This window comes from Lonchura striata, chromosome 27 (genome assembly GCF_050655825.1).
Source record: "Lonchura striata isolate lonStrDom1 chromosome 27, ASM5065582v1, whole genome shotgun sequence".
NCBI lineage: Eukaryota > Metazoa > Chordata > Aves > Passeriformes > Estrildidae > Lonchura > Lonchura striata.
Genome location: NC_140729.1, coordinates 1,794,035 through 1,811,008, shown reverse-complemented (window position 1 = coordinate 1,811,008; position 16,974 = coordinate 1,794,035). Strand labels below are relative to the sequence as shown.

Sequence of the window (16,974 nt, the reverse complement as noted above, 5' to 3'; positions counted from 1 at the left end):
CGCTCACCTTCGGTTTGGCGGAGCCGCTGCGGGCCGAGCCTGGAAACAGAGGGGAGAAGGGGGTTAGAGGGGTCCCGGCGGGGGAGAATGTGCTGGGGAGGGGTCTGGGGTCTCTTTGGGGGTGCTGCTCCGTTCCCCCAAACCAGGACGGGGACATGCCGGGGGTGTCACAGCAGCGGGACGTGCCAGGAGGGGCTCCGGTGGTCGCAGTGGGTGGTGGTGGGTGGGGGTCCCTGGCATTGCTCGCCTCACCCACGGTGAGGAGTGGGGACAAGGGGGACACACGCGGGCACAACCAGACGGGACACGCAGCCGGGACCCCCGCGGTGGGACCCCAACCCTCCCGCGGCCACGGGGCACGGAGGGGACAGGGACAGGGCGCTGCTGCTGCCGTGTCACCGGGAGGGGAGGTGGCTCCGTGCCACAGCCAGCCTCGGAGCGGGGACTGTGCCGGAGGGGACTGGGACAGGCCGGGGGGTTTCGGGGTAAAGAGGGGACACAGAGGGGACACAGAGGGGACACAGAGAGCACAGGCATCCCTGGCCCTGCTGCGGCCGTGTGAAGGACAAGGACAGCACACAGACCCCTCTCCCGCCCCGCATGCCCGGGACGGGGTTAGCAGCGCTGACAACGAGAGAGGGGGAGGCACAAAAGGGGGTGCCGACCCTCCCCGGGGCTTTGGGAACCCCACACCCCAGAATCTGCGGGTTCCGGGACATCCCGCAGCCATCCCTGCGGCGGGGTGGCACCGCAGGCGCTGGACGACGAGGGGCAAGAGTGAGAAGGATTTGGGGCTCTCCCCTGCTGGTGTTGGGGACCTTGGGGACAGTGCCAGGCAGGGCAGGGTCCCCTCCCCTCCCGCTGTGCCCCCCTGCTCCCCCTCTCTCGTGGTCGCCCCGAGGGTTAGTGCGTGAGCAATGCACCCGGGATCGGACTGTACCCGCTCTAGCTCTCGAGGAGATCCGCTGCAGGAGGAAGAGGAGGAGGAGGAAGAGGAGGACAGCACAGAGAAGTTCAAGGAAAGAACGTAAGAAATCAGTCCAACGTCAAAGGCTCCCCCGTCTCCGGGTGTGGCAGCGCGGGGGTCGCGGGGGGTGGGCACCGCCCTGAGGGACAAGGAGTGGCCAGCGGAGAGAAGGGGGACGGGGCAGGGCGGGCAGGGGTCTCCTCGGGCATCCCCAGGGGGTGTTCCCAGTTTTGGGAACGCTCCGGCACACACAGGTTGGCCGTGGCCGTGCCCACAGGTGTGGGCAGGGGTGGGACAGAGAGTCGGGAGGGGCGCTCCGGGGTGCCAGGAGCGGAGGGGACGACGCCACGGGTGCCACCCCTCACCTGCGGCATCGCCGGGCGCCGCGGTCCTGCCGATGTTGGGCAGCAGGTACTCGATGTTGGGCACGGACTGAGCTTCCTTCTCATCCACGGGGGTCTGCGAGGGGAAAAAAAGGGGGTCAGGGCACTGCCGAGAGCCCCCCAAATCCCAGCTGGGGGGTCTGCACCCCCCTGAGCCACAGCGAGACCCCCTAAGTGGGGACAGGCCTCACCTTCTCACCCTTGTCCTCCTTGTCACTGAAGAACCAGTCTGACTGTGGGGGAGACAGGAGAGGGCTCAGCACCTCCATCCCCATTTTTGGGGTGCAGATCCCGTTCCCCCCTCTTGCCCACCCCACCCAGGGGTGCCACTCACGTGCTGGATGAGGGTCTCCACGATCTTGTAGCGGTCGGGCATGTGCGTCACCATGTCGGTCATGTTGTCCTCGGAGGTCCTCACCAGCGTGGGGCCGAACACCAGCGCCAGGTTCCGGGGCTCCATCTGCGCCCAGAGCCCGCTCAGAGCTGCGGCCCAGCTTGGGGGGCTCCAGGTGGGGCAGGAGATTCCCAAGGTGGGGGGGTGGGCTGGGGTGGGGGGTCGGTACCTTGTTCTTCTCCGAGTGGTCGGCGATGGTCTTCAGGTGACCCACCAGGAATTTGAGGGTCTCGTAGTAGTGGCCTGGCAGGTCCCGGATCTGTGGGGACGTGTCGGGTCAACCCCTCTGCTCAATGTCCCCACCCAAGGGGCGCTCCAGGGTGATGCCCCCACCCAAGGGGGGCTCCAGGGTGATGTCCCCACCCAAAAGAGGGTCCAGGGTGATGTCCCCACCCAAGGGGGGCTCCAGGGTGATGTCCCCACTCAATGGGAGCTCCAGGGTGATGTCCCCAACCAAAAGAGGGTCCAGGGTGATGTCCCCACCCAAGGGGATCTCCAGGGCAATGTCCCACCCAAAAGAGGGTCCAGGGTGATGTCCCCACCCAAGAGGGGCTCCAGGGTGATGTCCCCACTCAATGGGAGCTCCAGGGTGATGTCCCCACCCAAAAGGGGCCCCAGGGTGATGTCCCCACTCAATGGGAGCTCCAGGGTGATGTCCCCACCCAAAAGGGGCTCCAGGGTGATGTCCCCACCCCTGTCCCACATCCCTACCAGCTTCCGCAGCGTCCTCATCCTCTCGCTGGCATCTTCGATCCGGTTGGCTTCGATGAAGTCGTTGTATTTATCTGGAAGTGGCACATCCGGGTGTCACCGCGGGGTGGAGGGGACAGGCCACCACCCTCCCCACAGAGTCAGGGGCCCCCGGATGAACCCGCTGGAGATACCGGGGAAGGGTCTCAGTGCTGGTCCCACCGCAGGGCAAGGAGGGACAAGGACAAGTGGCCTTGGTGGCAGGGGGTCAGCGTTGTCCCCCACCACGGGTGGGTGTGTCACTGGGGCTGGGGGTTGTCCCCAACACAAGAGACGAGATTTTGGGGCTCTGGTGGCCCTGGGGACAGGGACTCACCGTCGGTGAACAGGGGCTCGGGCAGCTTTCGGAAGAAGGATTTCAGGAGGCTGCTGATGACGTTGAGGTCCTGCCACCGCTGCGGGGGACAGAAGAGGCTGCTCAGAGGGACAAGCAGGGACACCCAGGGGACAGCGGGATGAGGTCTCCAAACCAGGGACAGCTCCAGGGAAAGTCCTGAGCCACCCCAGCGGCGTGGCGAGACGCAAGGGGACAGAAGTGTCCCCAGGGTGTCACCTCAAGTGCTGGCAGCGATCGCCTGGTGGCCCTGCCACCACAGGGGATGGAAACGGGGCTGGAGGGGACAGGGATGGTGGGACAGGGATGGTGGGACAGGGACAATGGGGATAGGACAATGGGACAGGGATGGTGGGACAGGGATGGTGGGACAGGGACAATGGGGATAGGACAATGGGACAGGGATGGTGGGACAGGGATGGTGGGACAGGGACAATGGGATAGGGACAATGGGACAGGGACAATGGGACAGGGATGGTGGGACATGGATGATGGGACAGGGACGGTGGGACAGGGACAATGGGGATGGGAATGATGAGAACAGGGATGATGGGACAGGGACAATGGGACAGAGGTGATGGGACAGGGATGGTGGGACAGGGAAGATGATGGGGATAGGAATGGTGGGACAGAGATGGGACAGGGACGATTGATGGCACAAGGATGATGGGGACAGGGAAGATGGGACAGGGATAACAGGAACAGGGACCATGATGGGGACAAGGAGGGGACAGAGATAATGGGGACAGGGATGATAAGGACAGGGATGATGATGGGAACAAGGATGTTGATGGGGACAGGGATGAAGGGAAAGGGATGATGGGACAGGGACAATGGGGATGGGAATGATGGGAACAAGGATGATGGGACAGGGATAATGAGGACAGGGATGATGGGGACAGGGATGATGGGACAGGATGATGACAGGAACATGAATGACAGCAAGGACAGGGATGATAACAAGTTCAGGGATGATAACAAGTTCAGGGATGATGATGAAGACAGGGATGATGAGGGCAGGGATGGTGGGACAGGATGATGACAGGAACATGGATGATAACAAGGGCTGGGATGATGATGAAGACAGGGATGATGAGGACAGGGATGGTGAGGACGAGGATGTTGATGGGGACAGGGAATGATGACGGGGACAGGGACGATGACAGGAACACGGATGATAACAAGGACAGGGATGATGATGGGGACAGGGACGATGACACAAACCAGGAGAACATTCCAGAGGCATGACAGGCATGAGGAGCGTGATGGGGCCAGCCATGGGGACAGTCACCCGCCCTGCCCTCACCTCGTCCTGCAGGTTGATCTCGGTGGCTCCCTTGTTGAGCTGCTCCTGCAGGCTGGACACCACCGCGTTGTTGCCGGGCACGCGGTAGATGCCCATGTACTCCAAGCCCCGGTCCTCCACCACCTTGCAGCACGCTTCCACAATCAGGGGCACGTTCTGCAGGGACAGGGACGGGCTCAGGAGGTGCCAGGCCTGTGCAAAGTCCCCGAGGGCTGGCGGTGGTGGCATGGCCGTACCTTGTTGTCCTGGGCAGGCTGACAATCCTCCAGCCTCACGCCGAAGGCACGCGGGGCAGATTTCTTGTTCTTCTTCATGATGTTGATGCCCCACGGGGCTTTTTGGGAGCTGCTTTCATCTGGAGCGAGGGGAAAAAAAAAACAACCCACAGGATCATTTGGGATAAATGGGAAGAGCAGTCTTATAAGGATAAGCACCACAGCAGCGCTGGGGGACACAAAGCACCCCGGGTTTGCCGTCCTGGGGTGTCCCACGTACCTTTTGTGACAGCTGAGTCCTGCCTGGGGGACCGGGGCGCGCTGGTTCCCGTCTGCTTCAGGAACTCGGCTCGGATCCCCAGCCCGCGAGGGCCCTTGGGTGACGAGTCGGGCTTGGTGCCCGCAGGGCTGCAGGGAGAGCGGGGAGGGCTCATGTGGGGCACGGCCAGGGGCACCAGCCCGGCACAAAACCTCCCGGTAAACACTGCCGGCATCACCCCCAGGCTTCCTAGAGAGAGCCAGGGGAGCACCGGGCTGCTCCAGAGCCCCGTTACAAGTGCCAGGTGCTGCCCTGGCTGACCCCAGGCCACGCCGGCTGCGGGCGGCTCTTCCATCGCTGCCCCATCCAGGCAGCCGCCGGCTTTGCTCCGTCACCGTCACGCCAGGGTGACCAACGCCCCGGGGGTCTCGGTGCCCACCACCCCGGTCCGTACCTCACTTTCCTGTAGTCGTTTAACTTCTTGCTGATAAGGGCTTGGCTGGCAAAACCGGGGTCCTGGGGAGGCAGAGAGAAGAGGGGAAGGGAGAGCTTGAGCAGCGCGTCCACCGGACACCCCCGGGCAAGTCCACGCTCTGCGGGGCCGGGCAGCACCAGGTCCCCGCTGCCCCGGGACAGCCCCACTGCTGTCCATCGCTCCAGGCCACAGAGCGGGGTCCGAGCCGGACGCAGCTGTGTCCTTCCGTGGCAATCACACCTGCACCGACCCGCGCCGCCGCGCCGCGCGGCCGCCACGGACACGGAGCCATCCCTGCAGGATGCTCCCGACGGCACCGCGGCGCCGGGGTTTGACCACACAGCTCTGCGCGTTCCAGCCTCGGAGCACCGGTTCTGACCCAACAGCACCATCCAGTTCTGAACATCTGCACTGTCCAGTTCCAACCTGGCAGCAGCGTCCAGTTCCAAGCCAGCAGCACTGTCTGGTTCTGACCCAACAACACCGTCCAGTTCCAAGCCAGCCGCAGTGTCTGGTTCTGACCCAAAAACACCGTCCAGTTCCAAGCCAGCAGCAGTGTCTGGTTCTGACCCAAAAACACCGTCCAGTTCCAAGCCAGCAGCACTGCCTGGTTCTGACCTTGGAGCACCATCTGACTCCAACCCGGCAGCACTGTCTGGTTCTGAACACCAGCACTGCCCAGCTCCAAATCAGCAGCACCATCCGGTTCTGACCTTGGAGCACCATCTGGCTCCAACCTGGCAGCACCATCCTATTCTGACCCGGCAGCACCATTCAGTTCCAACCTGGCAGTGTCATCTGGTTCTGGTCCAGAAGCACCATCTGGTTCCGACCCAGCAGTGCCATCCGGCTCTGACCCAGCAGCACCATCCTATTCTGACCCGGCAGCACCACCCAGTTCTGACCCAGCAGTACCATCCGGTTCCAACCGGGCAGTGTCATCTGGTTCTGGTCCAGAAGCACCATCTGGTTCCGACCCAGCAGTGCCATCCAGTTCCGACCCAGCAGAGCCATCCAGTTCTGACCCAGCAGCACCGTCCCCACCAAGCCCCCCGCACCGTCCGTGCCACATCCAGCCAGAGACCGCTCCGAGCTCACCGCGCCCTCCAGGGCTGGAGCCAGCCGCAAGCCCAGAGTGACCATGGCCACCAAACCAAACCGGGCAGAGCCACATTAAACCAGACAGAGCCGTGCCAAACCAGGCAGAGCCGTGCCAAACCGGGCAGAGACACATTAAATCGGACAGAGCCGTGTCAAACCGGGCAGAGACACATTAAACCGGGCAGAGCCATGTCAAACCAGGCAGAGCTGTGCCAAACTGGGCAGAGACACATTAAACCAGACAGAGCCGTGCCAAACCGGGCAGAGCCGCATTAAACCGGGCAGAGCCATGTCAAACCAGGCAGAGCCACGTTAAACTGGCAGAGCCATGTCAAACCGGGCAGAGACACATTAAACTGGACAGAGCCGTGTCAAACTGGGCAGAGACACATTAAATCGGACAGAGCCGTGTCAAACCGGGCAGAGACACATTAAACTGGGCACAGCCATGTCAAGCCGGGTAGAGCCGTGTCAAACCCGGCAGAGACACATTAAACCAGGCAGAGCCACGTCAAACCGGGCAGAGCCGTGTCAAACCAGGCAGAGCCATGTCAAACCGGGCAGAGCCACGTTAAACTGGCAGAGCCGTGTCAAACTGGGCAGAGACACATTAAACCGGGCAGAGCCATGTCAAACCGGGCAGAGCCGTGCCAAACCGGGCAGAGCCACGTCAAACCGGGCAGAGCCGTGTCAAACCGGGCAGAGACACATTAAACCAGGCAGAGCCACGTCAAACGACGGCAGAGACAAGTCACACCATGGCACAGCCATGTCACACCGTGGCACAGCCATGTCACACCACAGCACAGCCGCGCCGCACCTCACCAAAGCCAGGACACAGCCTGGCACAGCCACACCAGACCTCGGCAGAGCCACACAGGCTCTTCTGCCACCGCACAACCCAACACCGGCGCGGCGGATCCGGTGCCAGCCCCGCCTGCAGAGCCACGGCCCCTCCGCCGAGCGCCCCGCACGCCCTGCCCCGGCCGAGGCCGCGGGGCCACACTCTTCTCGGGAGCCACGAGCCCCCACGCGCCCCTGGGAGCACGGCACGGGTCTGGCCGTGGCCTGGGGAAGCAGCACAAGGCAAAGAGCCGGAGAGAGCCGAGGCGGTTAGTGCCGGGAGAGCCAGAGGCAGCCGGGAGCCCCATGTGGCTCTCACCTCGCCCTCAGCCTTGCTGTTCTCCCTGATGACTTTGATCCAGGCCAGCATGTCTTCCCGATCCTCTGCCTGAAAGAGATATTCACAGAAGTCAGCGGTCGTCAGGCGGAAGACGTGCTTCCTCTTGGTCTCGCTGTAGGAGATGTCCACCAGGCACGCTTGGATGCTGATCGGCGGCTCCTCCTCACCTGGGGCCGGGGCGCAGGTCACCGCCTCCCGCCTGTCCTTGCACAGGTACAGCGAGTGGGCGCGCAGCACGGCGAAGACGCGCTTCCACTGCCGGATGCCTCCACCGACCTTCTGCGGGGACAAGGGACGGAGCGCCGGCCTCAGGGAGCGATCCCCACCGCCGAGGGGGCTCCGGGTTGGGGGGAAGACCCCCCACCCACTCCTACCTTCCCCTTTTTGGTGAGGATCTGCTTGCAGTGGAGCCAGCCCTCCTTCCTCACGGCGCTGAACGGCACGTCCGAGAGGTCGGAGGTTGAGTGTCTTTTGGAGCAGGCGTCTTCCGACGTGCCCAGGCTGTCCAGAGACTGCGAGGGGCCGGAGGGAGGGGTTGGGGTGAGGCCATCGGCACCCCCTGCCCCACCAGGGAACCCTCCCTGCCCCTTTAGTGTGGGAATCCAGGGATTCCCTCTGGCTGCCCTGGGACCCTGGCAGGGCTCAGGAACCCCCTGGACAGAGCCCCCAGAGACACTGGCTGTGATCTCTGCCCATGGAAAAGAGTTTTCAATCTTACAGCATGAATTACAGGCTCTGAGTCTTTGATATAAATAATAATTAAGTGTGGCACGGGTGCAAAAGTAAAATTTTAAGTTTCTAGATTAGGGGTTCAAAGGGGACAAGATGGAGGAAATGGGGTGTGCCTTGTCCTTTCTCTCCTTCTTCATGCCCTCCATGTCTCACTGTGGTGTTGGCATTTTTCTGTTGGTTCAGGCTGGGGACACACTGTCCAACGTAGGTGACAGATATTGGCACGTTCTTGTTAATCCAGCCCAGGGAGTTTCTGGTATTGAATGTTTGTCACATCCCACTGAGGGATGTTACAATTTAAAATAAATTTACAATTTATATTGTAAATCCAGCCCAGGGAGTTTCTGGTATTGAATGTTTGTCACATCCCACTGAGGGCAGAGCCCCACACGCTGCCCTGCAGGACAGAGCTGGGCAGGGCAGCAGAACATGTGAGAGATAAACAGAATAAACAACCTGGAAACCAGCACAGACCAATTAAGACTTCTTTGGTAACGGGGCAGAAAGACAGAGAATTTTGACTATCTCAGAATCATCAATACTGCAGATTCCAACATTTTAGAGCATCCCCACTCACCCCATCGGTGAAGAAGCTCCTCAGCATGCGGAGGCTGGGGACCCGGCTGGGCATCCTCCTGCGGGGAGAGCAGCCCCGTCAGTGGGATGGGGTGGGAGCTGGGGGGCGGTGGGAGCAGGGAAGGGTCTCCAGCCCTACCTTAGGATCTTCCCGTCATCCCGAAATGCATTCAGACCGTCGTCGCAGGACTTGGAGCGCTCGGTGGTGATGGCCAGCAGGTAGGAGGAGCGGCGGCCGGCTTTGATGCTGCCTGCGGTGGGAAGGGGAAAAACCCGCCCTGCTCAGCCCTGGGGTGGGGGGCTGCTCCCCTCTGAGCCTCCCAGGGTGTTTCCCCCTCCCCAGCACTCACTGCAGTCCTGGGAGTAGTGCCGGGACAGGGCGAAGGCGAAGGTGGGCGATGCGGGGCTGGTGGCCACGGCGGGCGCCGAGTTCATGGCGCTGGACACCACCGAGGAGGCCGGGACGTGCTTGGCCTTCAGGTCGATGCTGGGGCTGGTGGGTTCGTCTGTGAGGGGGGTGGGCAGTGTTGGAGGGGGGTTTGGGGCAGGGCAAGTCCCTGCTGGGACCTCCCCACCCTGCCCCAGAGTTTCTGAGCATGGTGGGTTTGGTGTCGGGGTCGGGCTGGGGACACGCAGCCACCCCCAGGAGGTGATGGGGCACCCGGACCCTCGCCCACAGCAACACTGAGACCCCCAGTGCATCCCCTCCTGCCCCATCCCACCCAGTTCCTACCCTGGGAGCGGCAACCGGGCAGAGCTGTGGCTTCCCAAACCCAGCTGGGTCCTCCCAGGTGAGACGGGGACGGGGACGGGGACAGGGACGGGGAGAGGGACGGGGACAGGGAAAGGGACAGGGACAGGGACAGGGACGGGGACGTGGACAGGGACGGGACAGGGACAGGGACAGGGACAGGGACAGGGACAGGGACAGGGACAGGGACGGGGACAGGGAAGGGGACAGGGATGGGGACAGGGACCGGGACAGGGACAGGGACAGGGACAGGGACAGCCCTGTCCCCACCTCAGAGCAGAGCAGGAGCGTGCAGGGCTCCAGCTCACACCAGTAAAGGGCACCAGCAGCTGGGCAGGGGGTGCAGGGCAAGAGGGAGGGGTGAGGGTGCTGAAACCCCAACTCTGGCACCCCGTCACCACCCTGGGCCTGCCTGGGGACAGAAAATCCACAGGGGTGCAGGACATTGTGGGGTGCGGGACACTGTGGGGAGTGGGATATTGTGAGGTTCAGGACAATGTGGGGTGCAGGATATTGTGGGGAGTGGGATATTGTGGGGTGCAGGACAATGTGGGGTGCAGGACAATGTGGGGTGCAGGATATTGTGGAGTGTAGGACGATGTGGGGTGCAGGACAATGTGGGGTGCCAGGCATTGAAGGCACTGCCAGCCCTTCCCCTCTCCACGCTGGCACAGATGGATGCTCTGGACTTCTGCCCCGCCAAACATGCCCTCTCTGGCACGGGAATTCCTTAATCCCTTCCCGGTGATTTAGGAATTTAGGATTTAGCATTTAGGGACCAGCGACTCCCCCGCGCTCACCGATGAAGGGGATGGACGCCAGCGAGTCCTCGGGGGCCGCCAAGGGAGCCACTCGCCGGCCCGGCCGCTCGCTGCCCGGCCTGTCCCCTCTGCCCGCGGCCCCGGCGGGGTCACCGATGTCGGCGTCCTTCACCCCCTCGGGGAACACAAAATTCATCTGCCGCAGCGGCGCGGGCATCTTGCGGCCCGTGGGCGGCTTCTGCCGCAGCACCACCTCGTCCCTGCGCTCCTCCGGCCGCTCGGACACGGAGGGCGGCCGAGCTTCGCGGGGCGCACCGGGCACCGCCGAGGTGACCACAGCGGGGGTGGCAGCGCCGGCCACGCTGTCCCTGAGCGGGGCCACGGCTCGCTGGGCGATGCTGAAGGTGGGCAGCCCCCCGAAAGCCGGGTCGCGGCAGGCCAGGGCGTGCAGCAGCCCGGTGCGGCGCTGGAAGGACGGGCTGTAGCTGCGGTAGCCGATGTAGCCCGAATCATCCGCGCTCTGCAGGTTGGGCTGCGACGGGTGCTTCTGCGAGGAGGACGAGGAGGAGGAGGAGGAGGAAGCAGCGAAGGAACCGGGTGGGATGGGCTGTCCGGAGGTGGCGGTGACAGCGGCAGCGGCTCGGCAGAGCCTCTCGGGCGGCCAAGCGGAGCGGTCGAGGTGCGAGGAGAGCAGCGCGCCGGGCTCCAGCGCCTCCATGGAGCGCCCGTACCTGCCCAGGTAATGCTCGGAGCGGGCGCGGCGGGCCCACCCTTCCCGGCTGGGCTGCAGCAGCGTGTCCTGCGAGGCGCTGTGGGGCCAGCCCCGCGGGGCCGTGGGCCCGGAGCCCCCGAGGCGGTCGTGGGACACGCTCCGGTAGCGGGGCACGGCGCGCCGCCGCTCCTCCGAGGCGCTGCGCCGCGGCTCCTGGCTGCAGAACCAGCGCGACAGCGCCTGCTGGCATTCCTGCCGACCGGGCACACGCTGCCCACCCGGCACGTCCCGCGGGGTCCGCCCGGCTCCCGAGAGCCCCCCGATGCCCTCCTTGAAGCCGCAGTGAGTCCGGTGCTCCGGGAGGTGTTTGGGGGCTCCGTAGGAGGCGGCGGCGGTGGCGGGGGACATCCCGTAGGGTGCGATGCTGGCGGGGCAGGCGGGGCGGGAGAAGGAGCCGGGGTGCCCGTGGGGTGCGGCGGGGCGCGGTTGGGGACCCCCGGGCTGCGGCTCCTCGGGGCGGTGCGCGGGGCTGCCGCCGGTGTCGCCGAGCGGGGACGAGGGACCGGCGGTAGCCGAGCGGGGGGCGCGGGGGTCCGGCGGCTGGCCCAGGGCGGGCTCGGCAGCCCGGGCCTGGAACGGGTACGTTTTCCGTGGGTAGCAGATGGGAGGGGGCTCGGGGATGCTCTGAGCCCCCCCGGAGTACGGCTCGTTGCCCTTCAGGTAGGCGTCCTGGGAATAGGCCTGGGGAATTGGGGGGGACAAGGTCACAATCCTCCACATCTACCTGCAAAGTTGGGCAGTCATTCCATAGCCCAAACTCAAAATCACAGCTGCTTCCAGCTGCCTACCAAAGTCTCGAACGCTTCTGAGCAAAGCCTAAAACCTCCAAAAATGTCTAAAAGACATTTTGAGTTCCAACACACATCCCCACCGCGGGGATGCTCTCTGCATCCCCCAAACCCTGAACAAACCTCCCGTGGGGTCGGGTGGGCTGGATGCAGCCCCCCCACACCCATCCCGCTTTCCCACGGGGATCCCCCCGGCTCCGAGCAGCGCCGGCAGCAGCCAAAATTCTTCTGCTGTCCCCTCTCCTCCTTCCCAAAAAATATCCCGGCTCGGCCACCCTGGCTGGCCCGGGTCACTTTTAACGTGTCCCTGACCCCGCACCGGGGGATTCCCAGAGCCCGGAGCAGGCACAGATGGGGACCCCCTGTAAAACCCCCCCAAGCCTCAAGAAAAGGGGTCCCCCAGGCTGGGGACAAGCAGAGGTGGGCCCCAAAAGCCACCGAGTTGGGATGGAAAGGACATCAGGAGGAGCCCCAAACTCAGGCCACGCTGCCAGGGCCACTGTCACCCCCAGATCTTGGCACAGCCACGGCAGAGCCACTTTTGGGGGGTCTAAGGGAAAGCCAGACCCCAAAACCTGGGACAGTTCATCCTCCCAAAATCCCAGGGGCCCACCACCCCCCTGTTCCTGCCTCAGTATCCCCAGTTCTGCAGCCATTGCTCCTCCAGGGATGCTGGTGGAGCCCTGTCCCCAGGTGTCCCCAAAAGTGTCCCCAAGTGTCCCTAAAAGTGTCCCCAAGTGTCCTCAGGTGTCCCCAAGTGTCCTCAGGTGTCTCCAAGTGTCCCCAAGTGTCCCTAAAAGTGTCCCCAAGTGTCCCCAGGTGTTCCCAAGTGTCCCCAAGTGTCCCCAGGTGTCCCCAAGTGTCCTCAGGTGTTCCCAGGTGTCCCCAAGTGTCCCCAAAAGTGTCTCCAAGTGTCCTCAGGTGTCCCCAAGTGTCCCCAAGTGTCCCCAAAAGTGTCCCCAAGTGTCCCTAAAAGTGTCCCCAAGTGTCCTCAGGTGTCCCCAAGTGTCCTCAGGTGTCTCCAAGTGTCCCCAAGTGTCCCTAAAAGTGTTCCCAAGTGTCCCCAGGTGTTCCCAAGTGTCCCCAAAAGTGTCCCCAAGTGTCCTCAGGTGTCCCCAAGTGTCCTCAGGTGTCTCCAAGTGTCCCCAAGTGTCCCTAAAAGTGTTCCCAAGTGTCCCCAGGTGTCCCCAAGTGTCCCCAAAAGTGTCCCCAAGTGTCCTCAGGTGTCCCCAAGTGTCCTCAGGTGTCTCCAAGTGTCCCCAAGTGTCCCTAAAAGTGTTCCCAAGTGTCCCCAGGTGTCCCCAAGTGTCCCCAAAAGTGTCCCCAAGTGTCCTCAGGTGTCTCCAAGTGTCCCCAAGTGTCCCTAAAAGTGTCCCCAAGTGTCCCCAGGTGTCTCCAAGTGTCCCCAAGTGTCCCTAAAAGTGTTCCCAAGTGTCCCCAGGTGTCCCCAAGTGTCCCCAAAAGTGTCCCCAAGTGTCCCCAGGTGTTCCCAAGTGTCCCCAAGTGTCCCCAAAAGTGTCTCCAAGTGTCCCCAAGTGTCCCCAAGGCACCTGCCCAGCAAACTCACCAGCTGGAGGATGTCCTCGTCCTTGGGCATGATGGAGAGCTCCAGCACATCGTCACTGCGGGACAGGGGACAGAAGGGTCAGTCCCCACTGTCCCCAAGCCCACACCTGGCTGGATTGTCCCTGTCCCCAGGTGAGGGTGACAGCACCTTGCTGCCTGTCCCTGGCCACCCAAACGCCTCAGGGCCGCCGCCACGGCAGTGACAGAGGGATCCCAGAGGGACAGAGTGACACCCCAGTGACATCCCAGAGGGACAGAGCCGGCTGTGGCGTGTCCCCAAGCTGTCACCTGTCCCTGTCCCCAAGCTGTCACCTGCCACCCCGGGAAGGGCACTCACCTGTTCTGGATCAGGGCGATCACCTGCGAGTAGGTTTTCCCGATGATGCTCTCCCCGTTCACCTTGACCAGACGGTCACCTGCAGAGCCCGGGAAGGGGACAGGGTCACCAGGAGGGAGTGGTGGCACCTGGATGTCCCCCACGGTCACCCAGGGCAGGGGACAGGGTCACCAGGAGGGAGTGGTGGCACCTGGATGTCCCCCACGGTCACCCAGGATAGGGGGACAGGGTCACCAGGAGGGTGTGGTGGCACCTGGATGTCCCCCAGGGTCACCCAGTGAAGGGGACAGGGTCACCAGGAGGGAGTGGTGGCACTTGGATGTCCCCCAGGGTCACCCAGTGAAGGGGACAGGGTCACCAGGAGGGAGTGGTGGCACTTGGATGTCCCCAGGGTCACACAGGACAGGGGGACAGTGGTGGCACCTGGAGGTCCCCAGGGAAGGGGGACTGGTGGCATCTGGATGTCCCCTCGGTCACCCAGGACAGGGGACATGGTCACCAGGAGGGAGTGGTGGCACCTGGATGTCCCCCAGGGTCACCCAGGACAGGGGACAGGGTCACCAGGAGGGAGTGGTGGCATCAGGACATCCCCACGGTCACCCAGGGCAGGGGGACAGTGGTGGCACCTGGATGCCCCCAGGGTCACCCAGGGCAGATCCCTGCCAGCCCCCGTGTGACAAGGGGAGCAAAGGGGGACCCCAAAGCCAGGAGAAGCCCCGGGGACCCCGAGGATGCAGCAGAGAGAGCAGAGCGCTCCCAGAAGCAGAGAGAAGGGGCAGGAAAGAGCAGGAACGCCAGAAAAATAAATGATAATAATTTAAAAAAGAGCAGAATCAGCAAGAAATTCCAAGGAGGAGGAGGAGGAGGAGGAGGAGGAGGAGGAGGAGGAGGAGAAGGAGAAGGAGAAGGAGAAGGAGAAGGAGAAGGAGAAGGAGAAGGAGAAGGAGAAGGAGAAGGAGAAGGAGAAGGAGAAGGAGAAGGAGAAGGAGAAGGAGAAAGAAGGAGAAGGAGAAGGAGAAGGAGAAGGAGAAGGAGAAGGAGAAGGAGAAGGAGAAGGAGAAGGAGAAGGAGAAGGAGAAGGAGAAGGAGAAGGAGAAGGAGAAGGAGAAGGAGAAGGAGAAGGAGAAGGAGAAGGAGAAGGAGAAGGAGAAGGAGAAGGAGAAAGAAGGAGAAGGAGAAGGAGAAGGAGAAGGAGAAGGAGAAGGAGAAGGAGAAGGAGAAGGAGAAGGAGAAGGAGAAGGAGAAGGAGAAGGAGAAGGAGAAGGAGAAGGAGAAGGATGACAAGGATGAGGAGGACAAGGAGGATGAGGAGGAAGAGGAGGATGAGGAGGATGAGGATGAGGATGATGAGGAGGAAGAGGAGGATGAGGAGGAAGAGGAGGATGAGGAGGAGGAGGAGGATGAGGAGGAGGACGAGGAGCATTCCCGGCCGCGCTCACCCGTGCGCAGCCCCGCCTGGTGCGCCGGCCCGTCCTCCCGCACGCTCTTGACGAAGATCGTGTCCATGGGCTCCAGGCGGCTCCGGGGCCCTGCTCGGTGGGGACAGCGGGTCAGGGGATCCCAAAAAATCCCACCGGAGATCCCAAATCCCACCGAAGATCCCAGATCCCACCGAAGATCCCAGATCCCACTGGAGATCCCAGATCCCACCGGGGATCCCAGATCCCACCAGGGATCCCAAATCCCATCGGGGATCCTAAATCCCATCGGGGATCCCAGATCCCACCGGGGATCCCAAATACCACCGGAGATCCCAGATCCCACCGGGGATCCCAAATCCCATCGGGGATTCCAAATCTCACTGGGGATCACAAATCCCACTGGGGATCCCAAATCCGAGCGGGGATCCCAAATCCCACTGGAGATCCCAAATCCCACCGGGGATCCCAAATCCCACCGGGGATCCCAAATCCTACTGGAGATCCAAAATCCCACTGGGGATCTCAAATCCCACTGAAGATCCCAAATCCCACCAGGGATCCCAAATCCCACTGAAGATCCCAAATCCCATCGGAGATCCCAGATCCCACTGGGGATCCCAAATCCCACTGGAGATCCCAAATCTCACCAGGGATTCCAAATCCTACCAGAGATCCCAAATCCCACCAGAGATCCCAGATCCTACCAGAGATCCCAAATCCCACTGGGGATCCCAAATCCCACCAGAGATCCCAAATCCCACCAGATATCCTAAATCCCACTGGAGATCCGAAATCCCACTGAAGATCCCAAATCCTACCAGAGATCCCAAATCCCACCGGGGATCCCAAATCCCACCCGGAGCGAGGTCGGTGTCCCCCAACCCCGCCAGGTGCCCGGTGCCAGGTGACTCAGAGTGAAAATTTAACAGAGTGAAAATCCATTTAGATTTAAGTAAAATGTGCCACTTGGAGCTTGCTAAATTTGCTCTTTAGTCTAGTGGTGGCAGCCCTAGAAAATCTACCCCTAAAAAAAAAAAAAAATGCAAATTTCCACACTGAAAGATAAAAAATTAAAACCATTTAAAAAATTAATTAACGTTAAAAATTAAAACAGACAGGGCAAAGTGACCCGAGAGTTCTTTCTGTACTTTCTAACAAAAATTAAGTATATATGAAGTATAAAAATTACGTATAATGTGAAATCAGCAAAATGAATATGCATTCACCTATTATGAAATTCTATGGATATAAAAATTAATTTGGATAATAAAAAAGGATTGAAATTTCTCCGAGGCACGCATGTGCCATGCGTCCGCGGCGCTGGGAAGAAAGGCGCCCGTTGCCTACAAATCTTTATTCCGATTCTAAAATTGAATTTTTCGCAGCTCTGGCACCACCCGGCGCCGTGTCACCGCGCCAGCGCCGATCCCTCCTGACACCGTCACATTCGCTCATGTCACCCGGAGCCACGGCGAGGGGACAGCGGGCCGCGTCCCTGTCCCCGAACGGCCCGGCTGGCACAGCCCGCAAAGCTCCGGCGGGGTTTGGGGACACCGAGCCCGGCACCGGTGCCACCGAGCTGCCACCCTGTGCCACCCTGTGCCACCCTGTGTCACCCCTGTGTCATCCCTGTGTCACCCTGTGCCACCCCTGTGTCATCCCTGTGTCACCCCTGTGTCATCCCTGTGTCACTCTGTGCCAGTCTGTGCCACCCCTGTGCCACTCTGTGCCACCCCTGTGCCACCCTGTGTCACTCTGTGTCACCCCTGTGTCACTCTGTGCCACCCTGTGTACCCCTGTGTCACTCTGTGCCACCCCTGTGCCACCCCTGTGCCACTCTGTGCCAATCTGTGCCACCCCTGTGCCATCCCGTGTCACCCCTGTGCCACCCTGTGTCACTCTG

The 16,974-nt window shown here is 62.0% G+C and overlaps 1 protein-coding gene across 5 annotated transcripts in view; it reads right to left on the bottom strand.

Moving 5' to 3' along the window:
• ARHGAP23 (Rho GTPase activating protein 23) overlaps nucleotides 1-16,974 on the bottom strand; it is a 51,499-nt gene that overhangs the window by 1,170 nt on the left and 33,355 nt on the right. For 4 of the 5 annotated variants that reach the window (XM_085561796.1, XM_077788325.2, XM_085561795.1 and 1 more), the window contains exons 4-23: nucleotides 15,090-15,179; nucleotides 13,651-13,729; nucleotides 13,315-13,369; nucleotides 10,227-11,640; nucleotides 9,026-9,181; nucleotides 8,815-8,926; nucleotides 8,677-8,734; nucleotides 7,742-7,879; nucleotides 7,347-7,646; nucleotides 5,063-5,124; nucleotides 4,630-4,757; nucleotides 4,371-4,489; nucleotides 4,135-4,290; nucleotides 2,811-2,889; nucleotides 2,456-2,529; nucleotides 1,914-2,003; nucleotides 1,685-1,810; nucleotides 1,542-1,583; nucleotides 1,333-1,426; nucleotides 8-39 (exon numbers count right to left, since the gene is read on the bottom strand). In XM_085561796.1, the coding sequence (XP_085417922.1) occupies nucleotides 8-39; nucleotides 1,333-1,426; nucleotides 1,542-1,583; nucleotides 1,685-1,810; nucleotides 1,914-2,003; nucleotides 2,456-2,529; nucleotides 2,811-2,889; nucleotides 4,135-4,290; nucleotides 4,371-4,489; nucleotides 4,630-4,757; nucleotides 5,063-5,124; nucleotides 7,347-7,646; nucleotides 7,742-7,879; nucleotides 8,677-8,734; nucleotides 8,815-8,926; nucleotides 9,026-9,181; nucleotides 10,227-11,640; nucleotides 13,315-13,369; nucleotides 13,651-13,729; nucleotides 15,090-15,179 (3,404 nt within the window). Of the gene's footprint in view, nucleotides 1-7; nucleotides 40-940; nucleotides 966-1,332; nucleotides 1,427-1,541; nucleotides 1,584-1,684; nucleotides 1,811-1,913; nucleotides 2,004-2,455; nucleotides 2,530-2,810; nucleotides 2,890-4,134; nucleotides 4,291-4,370; nucleotides 4,490-4,629; nucleotides 4,758-5,062; nucleotides 5,125-7,346; nucleotides 7,647-7,741; nucleotides 7,880-8,676; nucleotides 8,735-8,814; nucleotides 8,927-9,025; nucleotides 9,182-10,226; nucleotides 11,641-13,314; nucleotides 13,370-13,650; nucleotides 13,730-15,089; nucleotides 15,180-16,974 lie in introns of all 5 variants that reach the window. The other variant, XM_085561797.1, reaches the window with a different exon arrangement.